Source organism: Passer montanus, unplaced genomic scaffold (assembly GCF_014805655.1).
Source record: "Passer montanus isolate IOZ18808 unplaced genomic scaffold, ASM1480565v1 scaffold60, whole genome shotgun sequence".
NCBI classification, from domain to species: Eukaryota; Metazoa; Chordata; class Aves; order Passeriformes; family Passeridae; genus Passer; species Passer montanus.
In genome coordinates, this window is record NW_024371038.1 from 3,468,372 (window position 1) to 3,493,787 (window position 25,416).

A 25,416-nucleotide genomic window follows, 5' to 3' on the forward strand; every position below is an offset into this window, starting at 1 on the left:
TATTAGGAAGAGATGCGGTGATTATGGACACAAAGGATAGAATTAACTTGTGTGTGATGGCAGGGGAGAAGAAAACTGTAGGCTAGCTAGAATGGGAAAAGAAGCAAAAATACGAGACCACAGAATAGGTGTCACCTGCCTATCAGGTTTCCAAAGCCTCCCTCTCCACCTGCAGAGCAAGTGAAGTGCCCTGGAATCACAGGTGAACAAGAGCCCACTGAGGGAGGGATCAGGGCCAGGTGAGCCTGAGCCAACTTCCACAGCAGAGCAGAACAGAGCTGAGAGATGCTGGGGAGTCCCAACACATCCCCACACTGCCAAGGGTGTCATGTCTTTCGAGCCACGGTGTCCCAGCCGGCATGGGTGCAGTGTAACCCTCAGGGTAAGCCTGGCCAGGAAGGACCAAGCGGTGCTGCCTGCCCAGCGCGAGCTCACGGCTGGAGACCGGCTCGGCCCCTTCCGCTAATCCCAGCAGAGCCTCCTCGGGATCACGACAGTGGTGTTGAATTTGCTGCTTTCCATCCACCACTGGTACCTGCCTTTCAAGCATTTTTCCCTGAATACTTTCAGCACTTACGAATGTAAATGGTTATGTGCTTCACTTACTTACACTGTGAAGGTGGAAAGGCTCTCCCTTGTCCCTTGTCTCAGGAGGTGGCACAGAAAGACTTCTATCGCCTGAGCAGCAGTGTCTGAGACAGACAGTGCTGGGGAGTAGGGATTTTCCTGCAGAGCTGCCCGAAAGCCGCAGCCCGCCCCGCTTCCTTCCCCGCGGCAGGTGCACACGGCAGGGGCGGCCGCGGAACGCCGGGCCCCCACATGAGGGCGCTGCGCTCGGGGGACGCGGCGGGAACGGCCCTGGTGTGCGAGAACGGGTGAGGGAGCGGCCCTCGAGTGAGGGAGCGGCCCTCGTGTGCGGGAACTGCCCTCGTGTGCGGGAACGGCCCTCGTGTGAGGGAACTGCCCTCGTGTGAGGGAACTGCCCTTGTGTGCGGGAACTGCCCTCGTGTGAGGGAACGGCCCTGTGAGGCAGCAGCCCTGGTGTGCAGGGCGGAGCGGCGGCCGGTAGGGGGCGCACGCCCGGCGGCACCCGCGCTCGGCCGGCTGAGGCCCCGCCCCATCAGTGAGGCCCCGCCCCAGTAGGGAACGAGAGGGGAGGGCCTCCCGATAGGGGCGGGGCCAGGTCGGCACCGCTGGCTCTCATTGGCGGAGGCCGCTGCTGGCCCCTCCCCGCGAGCGGCGCGGGGAAGGCGCCGCGTCCCGCCCGGCGCGGCTCCCGCGGCGCTCCCGCTCGGGGCCGGTTACTGCCGGTGACCCGAGCGCCGCCCCGGTGCTGCCCGTGAGTGCGGCGGCTGCCGCCAAGGCACCGACTGCCAGTCCCGCCCCGGTGTCTGTCGCCGCGCGGCGCGGAGTGGCGGCCGGCACATGGCGCGCTGCGGCGGCGGCGGAGCGGCAGCGGCTGAAGGAGGCGCTGGGCGAGCAGCTCCGGCAGGACCTGGACAGGTGGGCGCGGGGCGGCGGCCGAGCCGGGCGGCGCCGGGCGGGGCGGGGACACGCGGTAACGGTGCCGTCCCGCAGGCTGCTGGCGGAGGGGACCCACTCCGACGTGACCTTCCAAGTCGGCGGCGAGGAGGTGCGGGGGCACCGGGCCGTGCTGCTGGCGCGGGCGCCGCTGCTGTGCGAACGTCTGGCGGGGGGGCAGCTGCAGCTGCCCGGCCTGGAAGCCGCGGCGTTACGGGATTTCCTGCGGTGAGTGCGCGGCCGCGGCGGGAGTGACGGGCTGGTTTCGCATCGCCTCTCCTGTGTCCTGCCTCTTCTTTCTCTCCCAGTGCCAACACCTGTTTTAAAGCTTTTCCCATTCAAGGCAGTACCCTCACAGACTTCCTGCAGAGTTTGCAGAGGACTTTCTGTGACTTCTTCCTTGTCCTCTGCCTTTGCCCTTCTGCTCATAGTACTTGGCTGTACTCTCCACCTTAGCGTGCTTTTTTTGTTGTATGTAAAGGACTTGTAATAGAAAAGAGAAAAAACCAGCAAAAATCTTTTGAGATTGTCTGTGCCTACTAAAACCCTTTTCAGGAAGATTCCCAGATGAAAACAGCAAACAGAACCAACTCTCAGCTCGTATTTGAAAAAGTTATGGATATCTAGGAGAACTTCAGCAAGTTGGATGAAAATGCATTGAGTTTGAAACTCATCTCTCAAATCCTAGCAAACCATGGGCCAGGCCAAACACAGCACAGCTTTGGTGTGAACTGGGATCCCAGAGGGAGGTGTGTGGGCTGGCTACTCCCAGGGACTCGTGCAAGGGCCAGCATGTTTTTGCACTGCCAGCTGTCTTCCCATTGCCACATCTGCAACATCTCTCATGTCTTGCTCCAAACCTTAGGTGAGGGGTGTTGGCTGCTGCTGCCATCCAGACCTTGCAATCCTCCTTCTTGTAAGTTCCTCTAATCCTTTTTCCAAGAACTGCTTTTCTGTAACAAAGCTCTGGTGGTGCCATCTACTTTCCCTAAACAAGAGTTGGTGTTAGAGCTGACCAGCACTTACAGGAATCCACCAGGAGCAAAGCGGTAGAAATAAATCCTTCTGGGATTTCACGTGAATTCAGGATGTGCCCAGAAAATGTAGGTATGTGCAGGCTCCTGAGATTGTTGCCAACAGCAATGGGATAGTGTTGCAGTTGTAAAGTTTAGTGCTTGAAACATCTGATGATGCAAGAAAACTTTCTGAGCCCAGAGTAATATCTGAAACATAGAATCCTTGTAGAGGAGAAGGTTGATTACCAGGTATTTGTGGGGTTACTGCCACAGCCTGGCAGGTGCGTTAGCAAAACCAGCATGGATTTTGTCTTGTGTTTTTCCTGATTTCATTGTTACTGTGATATCATTGATTTCTTTCACATTCATCTAAGTGATGTTACAGAAGAATTTCATGGAGAAGTATGATAATATAATTTTTTTATAATCAAATTAATTTTGAAACAATTATTCTGAATAATTATTTATATACTATTATATCAGAGGCTTGTGTTCCTAATAGCAAGCACTTAATATGTCACTGATACTTGCTTTCAGTTTTTCTGGTTTGCTGTAAGGCAAGGAATGATGTCTGAAGTTCTGCATGTTCTTCAAAAAGCATGGTATTGGAAAACACCTTTAAACTCAGCTCAACTAATTGTAAACCTTGTGTCTTTTCACAGTGAGTTTAGAATCTTCAGATGAACCTCCTCATATGTTCTAAGCTCTGCATGAAGTGTGCTTTGCAAGATAACTGCTTTTTCTTAACTTAGTTTTTGGTGCTGTTTGATACTTCAGCTTTTGAGTCCTCTAACCTAGCACATTCTGTGGAGATTCATGCTTACAGAGTGCACTGAAGCTTGAACTCATTTGGACCAAAGAAAGGATTGCTTGAAAAGAGCCTAATCCATTGTTCAGGTGATCAAGTAGTATCAGTGGCTGTTGAATCTCAGTGGTTTCTTATTGTTAAGAGGCAAATTAATTCGATCTTTATAAGTGCAAAACAGTGCCTTAAACTAGAGCTTTAGTTTTACTGGAAGCCAGCCTGGTTCTTGGAGCATGTAAATTGCCATGATAAGTTATACAGGAGACCTGTAGCTGCAGCTGAACTCCTGAGAGAAAGTTATTTTCTTCTACAAAAGTTTTGGTTTTTTGTATGTATGGAGAAGTAGAATACTAGTAATAGTATTGCAGAGTTCATCAAAGCTATAACAAAATCTAATTTCTTTTCCTGTTTGTATTCAGCTTTGCTTTTCTTTTCCCAAGTAAAACTTAATCTTTCCATTGGGATTTGGGGACTTTATTTTCTCATGAGCTATATTTGGCCTGCATCTCAGTGAGGCACGCTTCCTGTGGGCCTCTGTCCCTCTTCATCAGGAGAGCTGAAGTGGGCTACGTGTCACTGTGTGCTGAAGGCTGTGCAGCTCCTCTTCCCTCTTCTTTTGAGCAGGAGATAGGACATAGTAAACTTCATGCTGATCTTTGTGCACAGCCTCAGCATGAAGTAGATGAGCAACTAAGCAGTGCTTTGTTTCCCTTTGTACACTTGCACTATCTCAGGACACCAGGAAGAAACTTCTGGTCCCCAGACGTGCAGCATCCATACTGTAGACACTATGCATGCTATGTTCTTCCCTGGTGAAATTAATGTAATATTGACTTTGCCCTCCAATAGCCTTCTGTCATTCTTCAGGACACAACTAGAAAAATGTCAACAGTTGCAAGTACATTGATAGCTGGAGATGTCTGCCTAGGCAGGGTTCTGCAGTGTGCCTCAAGAAGAGAAACTTCACATTCCTGAAGGATGGCTGGCTGTCACAAATCATTAGATCATTATTGTCTTGCCTGCTGAGAGGCAAACTGCTTTTTATTTTCTCTTGCAGTTGGACAAAATACTGCTTTAGCAATAAGAATCTATATTTTGCCTCTTAATATTTTTATTAGAGGGTCTGATGCAAGGAAGGACAGTGAAGGACCTAATGACAGTGAGATCAGTTAAAAAGCAATAAATACAATCAAGCACAAAGGAATACGATTGTCATTGTGACAGTTACTGCCACAGGGGTTAGTTTGCAATACCAGCAGTTGATTTAAAGACCAGCCAAGCCTGGTGACTGTGTTACACTTGTAGAATTCTGTATCAAGCAGGACAAGGATGCTACATCTTACTCATGTGCAGGCAGAAACCTTTTAGAAGGTAAACTCTAGACAGCATGATGGCAATAACCTCTTTCTGTAGAGTCTATGTATGCCCACCTTTCCTATGCATAAAAAATCTTCAGCTATGGTAACTGCTATGAATACAACAGATACCCTACAGCATTGCTCCCATTTCATCTGCCACTGAGCCACACCTCTTGCAAACTCACTGTTGCTCATGTCTGTCAGAATCTTTTCTGTGTACAGGGAAAAAAACCCAAGCCATAAGGTGGGGTACCTGTTAAAATTACACAGCATCATACTGACACCACAGAAGTGATGGATTAGTGCTACCTCCAGCGTGCTATTCTCTTGCATGTGAGGTTTTCATAAAGGAGTTACACCAAATAGCATGGTTGTGAATATTTGTTCTTTAAATACAATTCCCAGTTAGAGTTCCACAGGATAATACTGGATTATAAAGTAGTGAAAAAGGGAAATACTTCTCTAAATGAATTGTCTACGAGTTTCCTCTTCCCAATTTCTGGATTGTCATAGTGCCCATTGGATAATGGCTGTTTTGGAGGAAACAAACCTGAGTTATGCTATGTATACTCAATTCCTTTATGTTTATGCCTCAGCAATTGTACTGTTAATATCTATGCTTGTGTATTGCTCCTAGTGGATTATGGTTGCAGACCACGTTATTTCAGAAGAATAGTCTGCCTCACATCTCTTGGAGTTGAGTGGTTTATACGAACTGTTCTGATATGGTCCTTCCCTTTTATCACTCATGCCTGTTGATGTGGTGTACCTTACCATGCAAGGAGTATCTTCTCTGAAGACTGATTCATGGAACTTGAAAACCAATCAGCTGCAAAAAACAGCTTTTTGTGGCACTTGCAGGTGGATTTTTTTGGCACAACTGTTCTTTTCCCTGCATTAAGACATAAGGAAATCAGCAGTACAGCTCAAAAAATCATCCCTCCCAAAACAACTAAAATTAACAAACCTTGGCCTACAAATGTGGCAATATGGGAGATGTGATGCAATTGTCTTAAACTTTATGAAACAATAAATCCTAAATTGTGGAAATTAATTCACTGAAACACTTATTTTAAGAAATCCATTAAGTTAAAACAACCATCTTGACTGCAAAAATGAAGCAGATGGTACTTTTAGCAAATCTAAAAGGACATAGAAGACTCTTAAGTGGTTAGGATAGGTTGACGTTGTGTGTATGAAGTGCTACACTGGATAGTCACACTCAGAGCTGTGGTTGGTTAACAAGATGCTCAGCATGAGCCAGCAATGTGCACTCACAGCCCAGAGAGCCAACCCTAGCCTGGGCTGCATCCTAAGCAGCGTGGCTGGAGGTGACTGCCCCTCCCCCTGGAGTGCTCATCCAGCCCTGGGGACCCCAGCATAAGAAACACCTGTTGGAATGAGTCAGCAGAAGGGCAACAAAGCTGGTCAGAGGGCTGGAGCACCTCTCCCATGAAGACAGGTTGAGAGAAGTGGAGTTCATCAGCCTGGAGAAGAGAAGGCTCTGGGATCACCTTGTGATGATACACCTCTGACTTAAAGAAGAGATTTATAACTTCATGGAACTGTTGTCTTCTGCTCTTTACATAACAAAACTAGGATGGCACATTGAATGATGCCTGCTCAAGTGGTTTGGAACAGTTTTTAAAAACTATCCCTAATACAATTCTGCAGTAAGAGTCCTGGATTCTTAAACCAACTGCTTTGAAAAGATAGTTTTACATTATCACTAAACCATCTGAGCTCCAAGGTCCAAGGATGCCAGATTTCCCTAGCTTTCATTATGCAGAGAGGCACCATTCAATACTCTGGAGGACACAGTCTAGAAAACTTCACTCTGCTTTAAAAATGAGCCTATGAAATACAGGGTGCTGCCAAGCAAAGTTTTCTATAGCAGGTTATAGAAAACTGCAGAATCTTGTGTTCTGGAAATATCTAATGGGATTTACTGAGATAAAAGGAAATTTCTAAAAGACGTGCCAAAATAATTTTGCTGTCTGTGAAGCAAAATGATGGATGTGTCCCATGAATCTTTCAAAGTAGTACATTTACAGTCTGTATTCAGCAGAACTCTTAAGATAACCTTATGATTTTCTGGAAGTAATAAATCTAGGAATGTGACTCAATTTTAAAAGGTTACCTGAAAGAGTCAAAGTTTCTTGACTTTTTACAGGAAAAAACTTACTTAAAATAGAATTAACTTTTTCAGATCCAGAAACCAGTTACTCAGTTCTGGTTTAAAATGCCACTATATATGTTTTATTTACTGAGTTCCTAGTTGTGGTAAGGATACCATTTTTATTGACTGAAGCCTAGTGATAAAATTAATTGCATTCCTGAGGTTTCTTGTGTAGATTCTCTGAAAACACCCTGAGCATTCCCAGGAGATTGTTCCCTCATTGCCTAGCTTATGAGATTCCCTATGGATATTTTTCAGTTACTGAAGAAAGTAAGACTATTAAAATAATTAATTTATGCCAAAACACTCTATCTGTTGCTGCTAGATTTCTTTCTCCCTCAAAGTCAATTTGTACTGTCTACATGTTAAATATGCAAAAGCTCTGTAGCAACAGAAAGGTGAATAAAAAAAGTTCCAGTGCAAATTTAGCCTAATGTGTTCCATGGCAATTTTTTTTTTTTCCAACAAACCCTTCCTGCACTTTTTACATTCAGTATGTGTAGGGTGTAGTTGTGTAATTGTGCTATTAGTTTACATGTGAAGATGGAGGGATGAAGTGTGAATTATTGGAATTTTTTGTTTTCCTAGTACTGGTATTGTCTATGTGACTTCAAGTGACAATTCTTGCAAGGTTTAACGTGGACAAAAAACTTGAACACAAAACTTCAGGATATTTCTGTGAAATTTTGAATAGCTTTAACTGGGTTTCTACTCTGCATTTCTATTCATGATTCCTGCTGCCTTAGAGCTGTAAAACACAGATGTTACCTACTGTGCAGCACAGTGAATGGGGAAAAATGTGTGGAAGTTGTGGTCTTGAATTTTCTAAAGAATTGCAAAGTCTCTGCTCCATCAAGTAACTTTTGCTCCTATTCTTGGTAATATGGTATGTTTTCACTTGTCTTTCCCTGGTGCTATCATTATGCTAGGTTGGAAAGCACTTTAAATGTGAAAAGCAATAGATGGTCAGTTCATAGGTTAGGAGTTCCGAAAGCACACACACACACAACAACCTTAAAATCACATGTAAAAAGAGTCCACTGATGGTACTCTGTCCATGTGAAATCTTATTGTTCCTGTTGCATCCTTTCTTGATGCTTGCTGTTAAAATTTAACATAATATTAACATTCTTATTCCCTACATTCTTGTTTCTTCTCCTCTTCTGGTGAGGACCTGTATTACACAGACAAAAAAAAATTTCTATCTATCTTAATCCTTCAAATCCAAGACTCAAGAAGGAAGATGATTTCTTTGTAGTTTTTCTCTGCCCTGTCAGAGCACAGTGTGCAAATAACACGCTCAAAATTGCTGTTCCCTGAGTATTAACAAAAAAGCCTCTTTGCCATGGAGATCTCTGAGTATTTCTGCTACATCCAAAGGAACTGTAGCTCTTCTGTTAAACTTCGTTAACTTCATCTAGATGGTATGAAACCAAGGATAAAACATGTTGTCTGTGCTGGAGTGCAGTATGTTTCTATAAATGTGAGATCTTTGCCGTCACAGACTGCAGGCTTTGTTAGCCTTTCCAGATCCTGAGCCAAAAATAAGCTGGTGAAACAGATGGGAAAGTGGGAAGCTAGAATTACTAGATAGGCAAAGTGAAAGTTCTTGGGTAATCTTAACTGCAAATTTTTGTGCTTTAAGTGCTTCCTTTGAAATTAAAATTTATTTCTCCAATTCATTGATATCTCTGTATTTTTTTTTCTTACTGTAATCTTGATGTTAGAAGATTTTGATATTTTGTGGTGCTTGTTTATGCTTTTCAAGCATTTGCAGAAATAAGTTTTCCAGAGATACATTTTTATAACGGTTGGGTTTTTTAAGCATCAGAGAGTCCAACTCTGTTTTCTAGTCTTGAATTTTGTTAGATTAAAAAATGTGGGGTTTTTTTTGTTTTCTTGAATTGAAAAATCATGAGACTAAAAATTAGTGTCATATTCTAGGATTCTGTATACATCTGATATAAATCTAAAAGAAATTGAGGACCTGTTTATGAGGCTAATACAAGAAAGGAACCCTACTACTCTTCACAATGCTCAAAAAAATGTAAATTGTCTTGGACAAAGCAAAAGAACACCAGTTGATCAGAATACTCCAAGTGGAGCTGTGCAGAAAGGAGTTGTTTGCTTGTCTGGTATTGAAGAAATTCCAGAAGCAGTCACTGATGCAGAAAGCGACCAAGCCACTGCAGGTAGGTTTGGAATTACACTTTTTTCTCTTTTTGTCTTTTAAATAATTGTTCAAATATTTGTGCAGAGGTGAAAATGCAGGCAAAGTTAAAACTATTGTTACAGCACAGCTGTCATGGATATTCTTTTCTATGGCCCACCTAATGATCTCACACTTTGAAGAAATGAATTGCTGCAGAAGTTAGGCAGGCACAGTTCCCAGCCAATGTGTGGTGTTAATAAATCTGGAATTGCCAGGCATCAGGCATGGTCATCACCATGTCCTGCCTTTTCCTTGGAATACAGTGAGCACCACTCTTCACCATGTGGGACTTCCACACAGCAGACTATCTCCCTTGTTTTCCTTTCCTAGCAAATTGCACTGGTTCCACTGCTGTTTTAGGAGGGCTCTGGAACCTTTCAGAATCTTCCATGCTACAGCTTTGCTTGAAATCGTACAAGGAGGTGTTAACCTGCATCTTCCCCAGAGGTGCTGGCTGCACAGCTGTGTCAGTGACAGGGCTCCAGCAGCACATCTGTTCACGTGGGACCTGTGGCACTGCATGCCCCCAACTTCCTCAGGGGCTGCTCTTCTTCAGTGCAGAGGTGCCAGACCTCTGCAGAAAAGAATGAACTGGGTACACAATCTTATGAAAGAGTAACTGGAGCTCTTCTTCTGTAGATACCAAATACAGAGTATTGGTCAAGTTTCTGGTAAGTCAAAATAAGAAGGAAAAGGTGATGTCTGGAAAACTTTTCAAGGAAAATACTAGCTTGCATATGCAATAATAAAAAATTTAATTATGTCAGATTATTTTTAAATATTTCGTCTGTGCACTGTCAATGGTCTCTTGTACACCTGACAAAGTGAAAACAACTTTTTCTCCCTATACACAGGTAATTCCAAAGTAGAAACCGCGTCTGTGTTAGGAGAAGACTTACTGATGCTCTACAGGAAGTGCTGTTGTCCAGATATTAATATTTATGTAGAAGGCAAAGATTTTCAAGCTCACAGGTACGTAAGTATTTACAGTAAAACGTTTTTCAATCAATAACATTTGGTATAAAATGCTGCTGTTACTGTTATCTGTAGGAAGTTATTGCTGGTGCTGTTCTCTAGCTGTGAACCATTACAGCTTTTAGGTCTTAATGTATGGACTGGCTGTATTTTTCATACTAATGAATATAATTTATCATCAACAGCAACTATTTTGAAAACAACTGCACTTTCAGCACTTCTAAGATTGCCACTGTAATCTCATATATTGAGTATATACTCATGGAAATATATTTTAGACTTTTTTCCTAACTATATATATATATATGAAATAAAAAATTAAAAATCTGTGGTCTGTAAAGAAAACAAAAAAATCTACTAATAAACTATTCAGTTATTAATGCTGAATAAAATTTCCATATAGGCAGAAAATTTCTGGAGTAGTAATTTTTGTTTCTGCTCTTCAGAATCTGTGCATACAAAATCTGGTTTTTTTTCATTACTTCAGTTATGTAGCTGTAAAGATTGTCAGGAGCCTTTCCTAGATCAAAAGTCCAAGACCGTTTAAGAACTTTGGCTTATTGTACTCCTGTGGCTTGTGAAAGCAAATTGAAGTGTCAGTACCATTCCCTGTACCTTTGATGAAAGTGTTTGCATTTGAGATAGCAAACTAGACAGCCTGTATTTTGTTCCCTTTGAGTATATTAAGTAACTGAGAGGGACTATAAAAACCCTCCAATACTTTTAGTACTTTCTCAAACAAAACCGGGGGGACAGTCTGTTACAGACATTAGAGTATCTTTAGAGAAGGTATATCACAGTTGTGTGGGTATTTGGATATATGCTACATTTTCAGAATGAAGTGTAGTAAAGAATATTTGTTTCTCCTGGTCTACATTATATGTTCTCAGATACTAAAGTTTGAAAAACAAACGCTTTAATGCAGAAAAAATAGTGCAACAAAGAGCTTCTATCAGCAGAGCTTGTTTAATTTAGGCCACTTGCTGCCTGGAGCCATGTATCTGCTTTAACTAGCATCAAAAGATGCGGCAGTAAATCACAGAGGAAACAAGGATGTTCTGAAACAGGCACAGGACTTGAGCTCGTTTTGGCACTGGGTCATGTGAACAGTAGGAGCTAACAGGGGCAATGGAACTTTCAATTTCATTGTGGTGAAAGCACCAGAATTATTTACTTACTGTAAGGGGTTTTTTTTAACTTCTCAAACAGGAGCCAGGCTAGGCCCCAAAGTCTCCCCCCACTTGTGTCAGTATTCCTTACTTTCTCATGAAGTCCTGTGAACTTCCAATAGACTTTAGTGTTGCTGGTTTATGTCTTCCTAGTGTTGCATTCTTACAGAGCTCTACATGAAGCAAGTCAGATTTGTTTGGTAATAAAGCTGGCACTAACCACCACTAGGAAAAGCACTGATAAATTTATTTCAAAATCATTTGGTATCTCCATATATTTTATAAATATATGCTGGTAAAATTTAAATTTAGGTACTGGTTACTTGTCCATATTCTGCTGAGCTCCTGTCTTATTTAAAATGTGTCTTTGAAACACCCACTCTAACTATCCCCTTGAAGTTGACTGATCACTGTTCATTACTAAAATTTATTTGGAACAGAAAAAAAAACTGGAGATAAGTGTATGATATTATAAAAAATAAAAGATTGTGTGTGTACCCAGAATTTCATACACTTCAGGTTAGGATGTAATACCCATTTATATGCAGAAGTATTTCACTGAGATATGAAAGGTTCAGTAAAAGCTTTGTTGTTAGTATTTTTGCTGGATGACTCATAGGAGGAATGTGCGAGAAGGTTCTAATTTAAAGTATTGGAAGCAGGAGGAGGGAGGAGAGATGAGAGAATACAGAATATAAAATGACTGTAAAAGAGACCATAAATAGTATTCTTCATGCTCCTTCCTACGCGAAGTGAGAGTGCTCAGAAACATTTTAAGAGACAAATACATGTAACAGAAATTATCCTCAAGCCTAGTATAACGTTTTGCTTTTTCTGCCACAGGAAATATATGACACAGGCTAATTTTAGAAATAATAGGGAGCTTAGAAAGTGTCATGAAAAAATTCTTTGTATGGGAATATTATCTGTGGCTGTAGTAAGCCAGATAAGATATATAAAGGCTAACACTGTAACTGGTGTGGATCTGGAAACTGAAATCACAAAGCAGTTTTCATCCACTGTCTTGTCTTCTTCTCTGCCACTGCACTTCCACCTTAAGAATCCTGTTGCAAAGGTCTCCTTACCTGATATTTTGAAGACTGATACTGGCGGAGATAGTGAGCTATACAGACTGCAGCTCTGGGGTTTCTTTATTCTCATTTATGATGTAGTAGTAAACTGAATTAGCCCCATTATGGCCAGTTATATGCCTTTTAAATATAGAAGGGCAGTAAGTGTAAACAGAAGTAGCTGACAGCTTTTGTAAAAACACATCTTATTGTCCTAGCATGTGTTAATAGCAAGTTTTGTTTGACTTTTGGTAGGTAGCAAATTCTGAATACAAGACATTATATACTTAACATTTTGATAAATACACATTTTGTAATATAAGAAGAATTTAAGATGTTCTGGGTATAATTATTTATAATAGGGCTGTGTAACCTACTTATTTACTTTATTTAATGACTGTTATTTACCCTAATTTGGTGAATAAAGCAGGAGAAATAAATGTGACATTTTATATAAAAGGAAGATGCTTGTGGTAATAGATTTCCTCTGTGTGAATCTCAAAGTCATACTAAAAACAAGCTTTAACTGAAAAATTTATAGAGTACTGTTTGGTTTTTTTCTGTAGCATATTTTGAAATTCCAAGCCTACTGGGGGGAAAAGCATGCAGTACACAGCTGACACCTTAATGCATAAAGGGCAAAGATTTAAGTCAATGTTATCAAAGAGTCTCATCATGAATATTTGTATGTAGTGGAATAATGTTTGCTTTTTCTCTCTCAGGGCCATTTTATGTGCCAGATCTAGTTACTTTGCTGCTATGCTGAGTGGAAGTTGGGCTGAGAGCTCTCAAGAGCACATCACTCTTCAAGGGTAAGTGTTGTCTCTGCAAGTCGTGTGGGAGCAAAGGTAGGCAATTGACAGTGGCTGCAAATATGTAACCACTGTGCTGTGTACTGAGCGCTCAAGATTAATGTGCCTTGACACTGCTCTCCAGCCTGATACATTTCCCGAGTACTGTTTTGACTTCAGGATGAAAGTCTGTGTGTAGTGTATTTCTTAATATTGTCAGATGATTCAGTAAAAGTCTTTTTCATCAGCAGAAGGGCACTAATCCTTTCGTGTAGAGTATGTTTTAATATACACAATCTACTCAAGAATTCTTTTCTTTCATTTCTTGTTGTACGTGTCATGAAAAATACTATGAGTGTCTGAACAGTGTAATTTTCATACTTATTTGTACAATAAGTATATTTACAATGTAAAGAGAAATAACATTCCCTAAATAGAGTTTAATTATGATATTTCAGCAGCACATACTAAAGCAATTTTATCTAGTGGGCTTGTTCACCATGGCTTTCTGCCTGAGAATAATGGAGCTATCACTGCAGGATGAATACTTAAGACTTCACAGATAAGCTGGGGACTGTTCTTTTCAGCATTTCAGTATCAGAAAACTCTACTGAAATACATTCAATTTCCTTTAAAAGCAAAGAAGTACTGATCCATGTACATGTTAGCTTTTTTTTTTTTTTGGCATGACGTTGGCCAACTCAGTTTTCTTCAGAAAGAACTGTATGCCTTACAGTGCTGCAAAATGCAGCTGCTTTGTGTTAATATAAAGTCTCTTGGCCAAGTGATACTTTTTTAAATGTTGATTTTAGTTTCCTGTCAGTGTAATAATGCTGCTGCAAAATCAGAAAAGTTATCTGTTGATTTGGTTATAACTTCCAAATCCTTATAAAACAATGTAATTGCAATTTAATTTATTCCTTCATTTTCATGGTGGTTTAGAGGCTGATAGATACCAATTATTCTGGTGTTCACACTTATCTCTCTGTAACTGATTTCTGTGTGGTTAAGAAATTTTATCCTTATTTTTCAGTAGAGGTATTCTCCTGAGAAGTACCAAATCTTATATGAGACTGTTCTCATGCCAGTGTCTCATAATTTCTGTTATTATGAGTCATATGCATAATTTTACCTTTTCCAGTTCACTTTTCTGCTTAGTGCTGGTTTCTGTGCTCTTTTCTACAACACTTATAAATGAAGTACATATGGCTTACTCTGAAATAATGAGAATTCTGCTTAATGTAACAGCTGTCAAGGCTGTGGGGAAACTCCTCCTCGCTGACTTGATGGCTGTTGTGTGTTCTGCTGTACAGGGAGACAGCTGTGCTGACTTTGCTTCTTTGCACGTTGCAGCGCTGGGTTCTTTCCCTTTTGCTTTTAGTCACCAATGTCAATTGCTTAAACATGTCTGATGTTTTAAAGAGGTCTTAGCTCGGCATGAATATTCCATTTACCGTCATGCACACAGCACCTGTGGGTCCTGAAGACTGCACACAAAAAATGATGTGCACAAGTACAAGAAAGTGTTGTTCAGATCATGTCCACCACTGAGGCATTCTGTGCCTTGCTGCATTAAGATGCTGGGACTGTGAAAGGATGCAAACACTGCTGTGTAGGTCTGCCAGATTTCTTAATCTGAATAAAGACTAAATATTCTGAGTAACACTTCTACTTAGCACTGTCATAAAACTACTAAATATATATTTTAGTGTTGCAGGAACAAAAGTATATAATAAAATAAAGACTTCAAGTAATTACAATAAAACAATTAAAAAATATATTGCTACTTGATAGTTGACTTATTGCTGATAAAGAGCTTGGCAATGATGAAAAAATCCTATATTATCGGTGTAAATAATATAGTTATTAGTATTAGTCTGCTTATTGCTTATTTTTAAAGATTTAAAGTGTTAGAAAGTTTCAGCAAGTCTATTGAGTAGCTAAATTCACCCCAAGTGTAGTCCATTTAGATATTTCTGCATTGCAAAATCTTATTGCTTTAATTTTATCAGATCATTTGCCTTCCATTCACAGAGCAGCTGGATGATGTATCAGCTTTCTTTGCCAACTTCCTTTGGCTAAGAAATGTGCTGCATTTTATTATGGACATGTCTTTATTTGTATTTTTTCATTCTTTTTTGCAGCATAAGCCATGCAGAAATGAATGTTGTCTTGCATTTTATATATGGAGCTATTCTGGACTTCCCAGACGAAGTTGATGTTGGGTATATGTCAAATTTTATTATTATTTTTTAATTTTAGTTTGTGCTTGTTTGCTTGTTCTATATTATCTCAGGTAAAAATCAAAAGCAAGATTTTAAAAAAAATGTTGAAGAAATAGTATTTATTTGACAGCTACTGGAAAAGGTGTGCCAGCTGGTTTTGGAATACTCTGTGAGGAGAGTGAAAAACAGGATGATGTCTTACACCAAAATATTTCCCAACTGGCCTGTAACTTCCTTTTCGTTTTCAGACAATATATATACAACGTGTGATAGTATATAACAGTTCATATTTTTAATTTATTTTTGAATAATCACACAAGGTGATGAAAAGGTGAAGTAGTTAGCCTTAGATCCACGAAAGATGATGTATAGGAACCAACATAAATGTTGGCATTTTCTTCTGAGATAGTTTTTAATCACAGTTTTATACATAATCCTGTATTAGTGAAGTAAAATCTGAAATTTGTGAATTATTCTCTGAAACCATTTATATAGTAGGTGATGAACCCTTGTCACTAAACATTAAAATGCTACATTTCCTAAAAATATGGAATTGTTTATAATGTGTCCCAATATCAATGTTTAGCTAATTAATTGATATAGAAAGTAAAATTATTGTTTTCATTATTATATAAAATAATTAATAGTTTGCTCACTGTGCTTTTTAAGAATGTCATCAATAACATTTTATGTAATCTTTGAGCAAAAAATCTTTGGGAAATTCCAGAACTCTGCTGGCACAGATATTTTTTTCATTTGCTATCCTTAAAATAGTGAAACTGAGAGTCTTCTAAACAGTTCTCAGCTAGTGACTGAGGCTTGTTTTTATACAGGCTGAACTCGATGGCTGGGGGGCTATTATTAGGTCAATATACATTTCTGCTTTGGAGATATTCTTTGGCAAGTGTCACACTTGGTTATCAGTCTCTTTCTGCAGTAAGTTCTGACTGAACCAAGAGGTAAAGTTAGCATGTAAATTGTCCTGTAAGGAAAATGCATCTATCACAAGGATTTTTTGATTGCTGTCACTACTGCTTTCTCTTCAGTCACATGTTGGGCATTGCAGACATGTATGGGCTGGATGGACTAAAACAAGTAGCTATCTACGTTTTGAAAAGAGATTACTGCAATTTTTTCCAAAAGGTATGTCACTTCTCATGCTACCTGGTGACCTATAGAGCCTGAAAATTTCAAATCTGTTACTTAACACTAAATCATAGTGACAAGATCTGTAAGAACTACATGATCAAGGTGCTGGCTGAAGTCAATAGTCCATGTTCTAAGGTGTGAATCTGGGATAGATGGTGGGAGTAAGGCCTGTGATATCATCACCTATTTATAGACACTTGGAAACCCCAAGTGTCTATAACTGATTAAAAGCAGTATTCCACATGATCAATTCAATGTACTAAGTTACACTCAGTATAGTTCAATATGTGCTATTGTAAATGTAACTATTCTTGGTGGGAATGTGGAAATGCTGTATATTTGCATATCTTGTTTCATGGGCATATATTTAGGAAAAAAAAAAGTCTGTTCAATTAAAATTGGTTTAAAAACAAACACCTGCTTGGGATTGAGCATTTTCACACATTAGGCTCATGAGGCTGAATCCTGTTTTACTGACATGTGGAAATAGATGACTGCATAAAGGCAAACAAATACCATGGCAGCTGACATTCCTTCTGAATCTTTGAACTGAAGATTTTGTATTTCTCTATGTTTTCTGTAAATCAAATGTGCAATAACTGATAATTTTCTAACAACTCTAGCCTGTTCCTGGCAAACAGCAACCTGTACTAGAATGCATGGCTATTGCTCATTCATTGGGAGTGGAAAACCTATATGCTGCTTGCATGAAGTAAGTAAGATAAAATAAAATTGTTTTTATCTGATTTCTGTTGAAATTATTTTATTTTGAAAGATAGGTTTTATTTTGGCATATGAAATGTTTAGATTTTAAACACTTTTTTTTCACAATACTTTAGAGGTATCACTTATGCTAACAAGTGAAGACAGAACATTTTTCATCTTCCTTACCTAAGAATGGCTCTCTTTTCAACAGATGGGTAGGAAAACATTTTGCAAGATGTTTTTCAGAGAAAAGCTTTGCCAATTTACCTACTGAACTTCAGAACAATTGTCTTGTTATGTTGATTAACTCTTTGGTAAGTAATGTGCTTTGTAGAAAAATACAGCAATGTGAATTTTTTCCTTATTTAGCTGTACAATGTAATTTAAGAGATAATAAATACAGTTTCTTAAATCTGTAGTACATTTATACTATGTAGAATTTCCAATTAAAACAACAATTTTAAAAACTATTTTGATGTGAAATGTTGTTGTTATGCTTCATGACACACAGTCTAGTGACATCCAAGTCCACCATAATAACAGAAAATAATGTTTGTGAAACACAACTGTGACATCATAACGCAACATTATGGAAGGGTTCAAGGCCAGATTGGATGGGACTCTGAGAAACCTTGTCCAGTGGAAAGTGTCCCTGCCTACAGCAGGGAGGCTGGAATTAGAGGATCTATAGGGTCCCTGTCAGCCCAGGCCATCCTGTCATTCTCTGATTATGGATTTGGATAACGAGAAACAGAAAATCACTGTATCAATTTCTGTGTAACATGGTGGCATACATCATTTGTGACTGCCTTTTCATCTTTACCTGTATTCTAATTTGGAAAAAAATAACTTTATTTTTTTTCAGACCTCAGATGGTCACTGGCTATCAAGATACTTGTTTACAGGCAGGCTGACTTTACAAAAATAAAGTAGCAGTATAATATCCATATCTTCTACTTGTCAGATAACAGTACTACACTGGTCCCCCCAAAGCTCAGTTTTAATTTTTTGTAGCACTTACTTACATTGTTCCAATTCAGACCTGCCTAAGTTTAAGTATTTTCTAATTGTATTTCTGTATAGAACTATGCTTAGAGCTTATTTAAGGTAACTGTTTTGAACTAGACCTGATAACAGAAATTTGGTCAAGTACTCAACCTGTAAATACACTGAATTGTAAGAGATATATGAAAAGTATGTAGAAATAAAGGTAAATCTGTAGAGCTGCTGCCAAACATGACTGACTATGTATGTAATTGTAATGTGTGTTGTCACAGACAAAATGTAATCTAACTAGCTCAGGTAACATTCACAGCATGATTTTGATGCTAGCACACAACCCAACAACTAAATATGTGACATGTATCTCATGCTGAAGTCCTTGTCCCCGTGTCTGTGTTACCCAAACTAAACAGCTCTGGTGTGGCCAAGCACTGTCAAACATAGCCCTGGTTCAAGAGCTGCACTCTTGAATGGCTCTGGCCAAGAACTACCCCTTGCTGAAAGGACTGTGAAGCCTTCTTGAGACTTTTTTTCAGGGTTTCTGTGATGAAGTACTTAAAAGTGCTGAGGCCAGCAAGTCAGCTAGGAGTGGCAGCTGCAACTGCATATTCAGGTGAAAGCCTGAAAAATGACAGACTGCAGACCTCTGTGCCTTTAGGTTGGATATTAGGTAAAGGTTCTTCCCCCAGAAGGTGTTTGGGCACAGGAACAGCTCCCCAGGGCAGTGGTCACAGCACCAGCCTGGCAGAGCTCCAGAAGTGTTTGGACAATGCTCTCAGGCACAGGGTGTGACTCTGTGGGATGGTGCTGTGCTGGGCCAGGAGTTGGACTTATGAGCTGTGAGGGTATCCTTCCAGCTCAGCTGTGACTCTGTGATCAAGAGAAGCTTGAGAATATCCACCGTTATAAAACCTGGACAGTTCCACCATATGCATAAATCTAACAGAATAAAGATGGCAGCTATAATAGCTCAAGAGTATGTCTAGTATCTCAAGATGCTGGATGTTCTGCCACTATATTATATCAGCATACTGAGCTGTTCCTAGAATATACACATAGCAATGTGCATCATGCATAGTGTACGATTTGAGGAGTTTTAAGTAACATTTTCAGATACAAGTCAGTTCATTCTGATCTACAGCTGTTCATAGTTAAACCACCACCCACCTCCAAACTACCTCAGGTAGGTACTGCAGCTATGAGCACATGTAGACACAATTCTAGGTTCTTCTCTAGCCCCTCGTGCAACATTATTGGGACAGTTGAAAGGCAGATGTTCAGGCCTTCCTTGCCCTCTGTTTATTCTAGTCAATAAAGATGCTGTGGTTACAGTTTGTGTTGAAATACACGTGCTGCCCTGCCAGCATTTGCAGAACAGACATGGCACTGTGGTACTTGGTCCTGCCCCCTCTGTGTACCCAGTTTCGCTGGAAGGTTTAAGCAGCTTTAAAGGTTCTTCCCCCAGAAGGTGTTTGGGCACAGGAACAGCTCCCCAGGGCAGTGGTCACAGCACCAGCCTGGCAGAGCTCCAGAAGTGTTTGGACAATGCTCTCAGGCACAGGGTGTGACTCTGTGGGATGGTGCTGTGCTGGGCCAGGAGTTGGACTCATGAGCTGTGAGGGTATCCTTCCAGCTCAGCTGTGACTCTGTGATCAAGAGAAGCTTGAGAATATCCACCGTTATAAAACCTGGACAGTTCCACCATAATGCATAAATCTAACAGAATAAAGATGGCAGCTATAATAGCTCAAGAGTATGTCTAGTATCTCAAGATGCTGGATGTTCTGCCACTATATTATATCAGCATACTGAGCTGTTCCTAGAATATACACATAGCAATGTGCATCATGCATAGTGTACGATTTGAGGAGTTTTAAGTAACATTTTCAGATACAAGTCAGTTCATTCTGATCTACAGCTGTTCATAGTTAAACCACCACCCACCTCCAAACTACCTCAGGTAGGTACTGCAGCTATGAGCACATGTAGACACAATTCTAGGTTCTTCTCTAGCCCCTCGTGCAACATTATTGGGACAGTTGAGAGGCAGATGTTCAGGCCTTCCTTGCCCTCTGTTTAGTCAATAAAGATGCTGTGGTTACATTGTGTTGAAATACACGTGCTGCCCTGCCAGCATTTGCAGAACAGACATGGCACTGTGGTACTTGGTCCTGCCCCCTCTGCGTACCCAGCTTCACTGGAAGGTTTAAGCAGCTTGGACTAAAGTGGGTTTTAGCTCCCATATTAATGATTTAAAATTTGTGTTGATGTGTCTTTGCAAGATTCACTAGTACTTTATAGACTGAAGTCTTGAAAGCATCTAGAGTTACAAAATTAAATGATAAAGCATAAGCCTCTTCTGCCCAGAGAATGGTTCTGGTGAGCATTCATTTCAGTGTTTAAGACACCCATTCCAAAAACTTTTGGAATTCCCAGGGGAGTTTTTCCACAATATGCAAAAAGGCTTTAAGCCTGCTTGAGGAATTAAGAAGAAACAGTCTGACATTAATTTTGCAGAGGCTACTGTATGATTTACAGTCCTTTTTCTCTGCTGCTAGAGTTCTCTTCTGTAAAACTTTAAACCCAGTTAAACAGTATAACTCTGCTGATCCTTTAATTTACTGATGCTGGAAATGTAAAACCTAGTTAATGTGACAGCCCTTTAGAGGGAAAAAACAGGTGCAAAGAAAATGAGATTATTGATGGGACAATCTCTGGGACACCACAACGATGAACGCAGAAACATTAAAATGCGAGCATCATTTAAAGCACTGTGCAGGTGCTTTATGTGTGCCTGTCCCTGATGTCTCAAATTCATGCAAGAAAATTACTGGGTTTTTAGAAAAGTGGACTCCACTTTAAAATGGTTAAGAAAAAAGTACAATAAGAGAAGTAAAATTCAGTTAGAACCACTTCTACAAAGTGCTGATTTAATTAAAAGTCAATGAAGGCATTTTATATTTCACTGGAAGTGTCTAATGGGAGTAAATGCTTATTGCCTTGTGAGCAGGGGTTGAATTTGAGACAATTCAAAAAGCTTGTAATTGAGTCCAGTGGGAGCAAAATCAAACCATGAGCATGTATGTAATTCTTAATTTACATGATCTGCAGAGAAGCAAACTGAGTTTGCCCAGAGATGAGTAAAATAATTTTTAAAGTATATTTTACCAATGGATGGTCAGATTTTATCTTTTAACTATAATATGCACAAAGAAGGTACTCCCTGCTAACTTGCTTAGGACAAATGTGATTGTGATCTGAATATGCAGTGAGGGGTTTTGTGTTAAATATTTATCTGAATTGTTGCTTTTTCAAGTGTTACTGCATAATTTATCAGTGTCCTGCTAGGTCACATTGAATGGAGCTTTCAGGCCATTCTAATGTGGATAACCATAAATTCCAAGTTCTTTTCAAGTAACATGTTAGCCAGTAGAAGTTGCCCTCAGGTACTGTGCTGATGCAATGCATGAAAGAACCAAAGACACAGACCAGGATAATAAATATCAGCAAGTCTGTTTGCATGTTTGAAATGTAGCTAGAAATGTAACAGTTACTTTTCTTTGAGAAACTTTAGACAACAAAGAGGGTAAGTTCAGTTAAAACTCCATCTGGGAAGATAAATATTTGTTGTCTGACTGCTTTAAATAAAGCAAAAGGATTCATAATTATTGAAAAGATTTTTCTGTATCCCAAATGCTAGGCCATCCACACTCACCTATAAAACCTCAACTTAGCAGTTTTATTCAAGAATTTATTACATCTTTCAGTGACCTATGATCTTTTTCTCTATTCAGCTTCTCCAGCTAACATTTGTCTTATTTTCTTCAGGACTGCAGTATCTAATGATACAGTTGAAAAAATATAATAAAAACTACTGAAAACTTTAAAACTTACTACCTAACTTCAGGCAAAAATGAACCAATAGAGATTTCTTTTTCTGCTTTAGTTTCAAAGACACATACAATATTAAGAATTATAAACCCCAAAATTTATTTAAATAAAATAATTACATGATTGGATCCCTGTGTAAAAGCTCAGTAACTGCTCTTTCACAATCAGCAATTCTTTAGGTAATTGCTTGGCAACAGGCTAATTTCTGTTTCTGTTTCAAGAACCACAAGAATGCTGCTTCCCGGCTGATGGAGAGTGAGCGGCTGATCAACAGCCTGCCCCGAGTGAGATGGACAGAGACCGCTGTGGCCTTGGCATCACGGCTGCACGAGCAGTGTGTAACCTTTATTGTTGCAAACTTCCTACACGTAGTGCAAAGTGAAGGCTTCTCTGTTTTGTTGCAGGTAAAAGTGCCCTCAAGTTCTTATGTGCTTCTGGATAAATTGCATTATATCACATTTTGGAAAGATCAGGTTGCTAAATTACCAAAACTGCCTTAGCTTTTGCTTTGAAGTACAATTCTAGGGAAAAAAAGAAAAAACCAACAAAACTAAGGGTTTTGGGGGGGTGGGTTTTTTCAGGACTGTTTTAAAGCATGTAAATGCTTTGATACACAGTGCATTCAGGTTATGTGCTTCAGTTAAGCAAATTTCCAATTTGTTTATTGGGACAGTTTCTGTGTTGCTTCAAAAAAGCTTTCAGACCCCTGGAAAAACAGCCCGGATTTACAAGATTGAGTATGAGCAGTGTCCTCAGACTTCTGCTGATTTGTGTCCTGAGTTGCAGCAATGTGGCAATGCTGCAGGTTCTGGTGAGAACTTACCTACTCACCCAGCCAGTTCATTTCTCCTGTGAAATATGTTTTTTAGTATGTACAGAGAGGTGAAAAAAAATAAAGAGGGAAATGTTTAACCAATTTGCCTTTGGATCCAGAGCTGCACAGGGCTGTAAATTCATCACAGTGTGCTTGTTCCTAAAATTTCTGTTAACGAGCGAGGCCTCAGACTAATTTGCTAGAGGCCTGGAGAGGGGTGGGGTTGTGGAATGGATACAAAAGAAGATGCTCAGCTTTGGAATACCTCCTGCACAGCCTGATAGCAGATCCTCTCTGCTCGGTAATGCTTTTGCATACAAAGTACGCGCTTTTGTTTTAAACGACTGCCTTTTGTTGTTTCCTCAGGCACAGGCAATGAGCAGCAAACCTGACCTCCTAGAACAAATTTTCAATGCAATTGAAAAAGGCATTAATAATGAAAATAGCTGCTTTCTTCTTGTAGCAGTGGATATGTTGTTGGACTCTGCAAATGCGAAGGAGATGGTAGGTTCTTAAATGTGCAGGGCTTGTGGAAAAACTGTTCTGGTACAGTTTCATGTCATGGTTCAAATCAGATGATATGGTGTGAGCTCAGATGGCTCAGTCATGCAACTGAGGTCAGACAGAAAAGCATCTGCATAAATCCAAGGGTTTATACAGTTTCTGTACTTTTGGAAGTACAGAAAACATAGGTATTTGTTTAAATTTAATTTTGTTTAAAGAGAAACCCTATCCAGACAATACAAAAATTCCTGTGTATTTCTGAAAATGTAAGTCCTATGGGCAACACTGCCCTATTGATCTTTACTATCACTTCAAATTTGTGATAAGAGAAAAACTTAGCAAAATGTTGCATTATAAAACTTAGAGGGGAAGAGAGCTTATTCTCTTCCTCCCTAAATATTTCCCCCATTTTTTGTGAAGGTCACAGGTACATAGGCTTTGGTTTTAAACTGTCCTCTAAAGCAAGGACTGACACTTAATCCAGTGTGTGTTTTTGGGATTGGATGGAGGTGTCAGGCTCCATGTGTGAAACACACCGTGTATATTCACATAATCTAAATAATGACATTTAAGCTGTGGTTGACTAATTCTAGGAACAATTCATAAATACTATGACAAAGAATAAAAAATAAATGAAACATTAATTTCTGCAATCTGGTGCTATTATAGATTTACTTGGTCTAAGCAATAAAAATTTAATCAAATACATTATTTTTCCCTGGAGTATTTGACCTTGTTGTGACACAGCTGACAGTGAAGAGCTATTATGGGGTTCATTTAAAAAAAAAAAAAAGAAAAGGGAAAAAAGAGCAGTGCGAGCAATGCAGTGTTTACCAGTGCTGTAATTTGTAGGTTTTAAACTATAGAAAAAATCACTCTGGTGGGCAATAATCCTTCAAAAACAGCATCTCCATCTACCAGACCGTTATAAAATATAAGTGATGACATCATTGATCTAGCTTAGGGAGTAAGTAGATTCTGAAAGGAATAATGACTGGTTGCTATGACAATATGCCCCTCGCCAGCTGCTGATTTGTTACTTGAACACAGGGTTTTACGTGCAAGATCCAGGCGCTGCGTGATAAGCTCTGGGTCTTCCTGGTTCAGTCTTTTTATGCTGTTCGTCACACAGAAGGCTGGAAGCTGATGAGGCCAGACCATCAAGAGAAAATACAAGCAGGTATGTCTGGCATCAAACGGCATTAGAATTTTTTAGCAATCTGTTCAGTGGATACAATGCAGATGGAAATGTGGAGCCTGATACAAATGAAAGCAAAATTTATGCTGCTTTGTGTTTTGAAGTGGTGTTTTAGAATAGAAGCATGATGGCATGCTTAGGTAGTTTCAAACATGGGAATCAGTAAGTCATTTTCTGTGAGGAGTCTTCCCTGCTTTCCTTTTTAGGAGTATATATGATAGAACCCCTCCACCATCATGTAGATGGATTCTATTCTTATTTACAGCTACTCTAAATTACTGAAAACACTGCAGTAGGATTAAAAACCTGATCTGCCTCATTTTTAAGGAGATAAGTGCTGGGGATGAATTAAATGAGCACAAAGCAGATTATCCATTCCCTGAACTCCGTTTCTGTCCTTTATCGTTTTCTCCATGATGTATAAATATTGCTTGTCTCTTGCATAATGCTCATCCTGTGCACTGGGAGCAAATGCAGAGAGCTGGGCTGCTCGGCTGGCTGGCATTGTGGTCTTGTGTGTGCTGCTGCAGAGAGCCCCTAAGGAGCTGCACGGTGTGCTCTCAACATTTTAACAGACAGCACTTCCAGCAAAAAGGAGTTTTTGTTCTGAATGCTCCTTTGTTTTGAAGTACAGAAGTATTCTGAGGATGTGGAACTGACGATGGAGTTGAGATTCTGGTTTAATATAAGCTTTGACAGTACGGTGTTGTAAAAGAAAAGAATGTTAAATACTGCTCTGAATTCAAATCACTTTTGATTCAAAGGAGATGTGAACATTTTTATATCCTTAAATATATTAGTAGCAATTTCATAATTATATACCTAGAGATGC

The 25,416-nt window shown here is 39.9% G+C and overlaps 1 protein-coding gene across 2 annotated transcripts in view; it reads left to right on the forward strand.

Annotated features, from left to right (window-relative positions):
- The first annotated feature begins 1,626 nt into the window (after nt 1–1,626).
- Nucleotides 1,627–25,416, forward strand: part of BTBD8 (BTB domain containing 8) — a 35,445-nt gene continuing 11,655 nt past the window's right edge. Inside the window, exons 1-11 of one of the 2 annotated variants that reach the window (XM_039727177.1) lie at nt 1,627–1,749; nt 8,824–9,071; nt 9,946–10,063; nt 13,028–13,117; nt 15,241–15,321; nt 16,368–16,464; nt 17,094–17,182; nt 17,387–17,489; nt 22,290–22,472; nt 23,249–23,386; nt 24,437–24,566. In XM_039727177.1, the coding sequence (XP_039583111.1) occupies nt 8,873–9,071; nt 9,946–10,063; nt 13,028–13,117; nt 15,241–15,321; nt 16,368–16,464; nt 17,094–17,182; nt 17,387–17,489; nt 22,290–22,472; nt 23,249–23,386; nt 24,437–24,566 (1,228 nt within the window). In that variant the 5' untranslated portion in view covers nt 1,627–1,749; nt 8,824–8,872. Of the gene's footprint in view, nt 1,750–8,823; nt 9,072–9,945; nt 10,064–13,027; nt 13,118–15,240; nt 15,322–16,367; nt 16,465–17,093; nt 17,183–17,386; nt 17,490–22,289; nt 22,473–23,248; nt 23,387–24,436; nt 24,567–25,416 lie in introns of those variants that run through there. The other variant, XM_039727178.1, reaches the window with a different exon arrangement.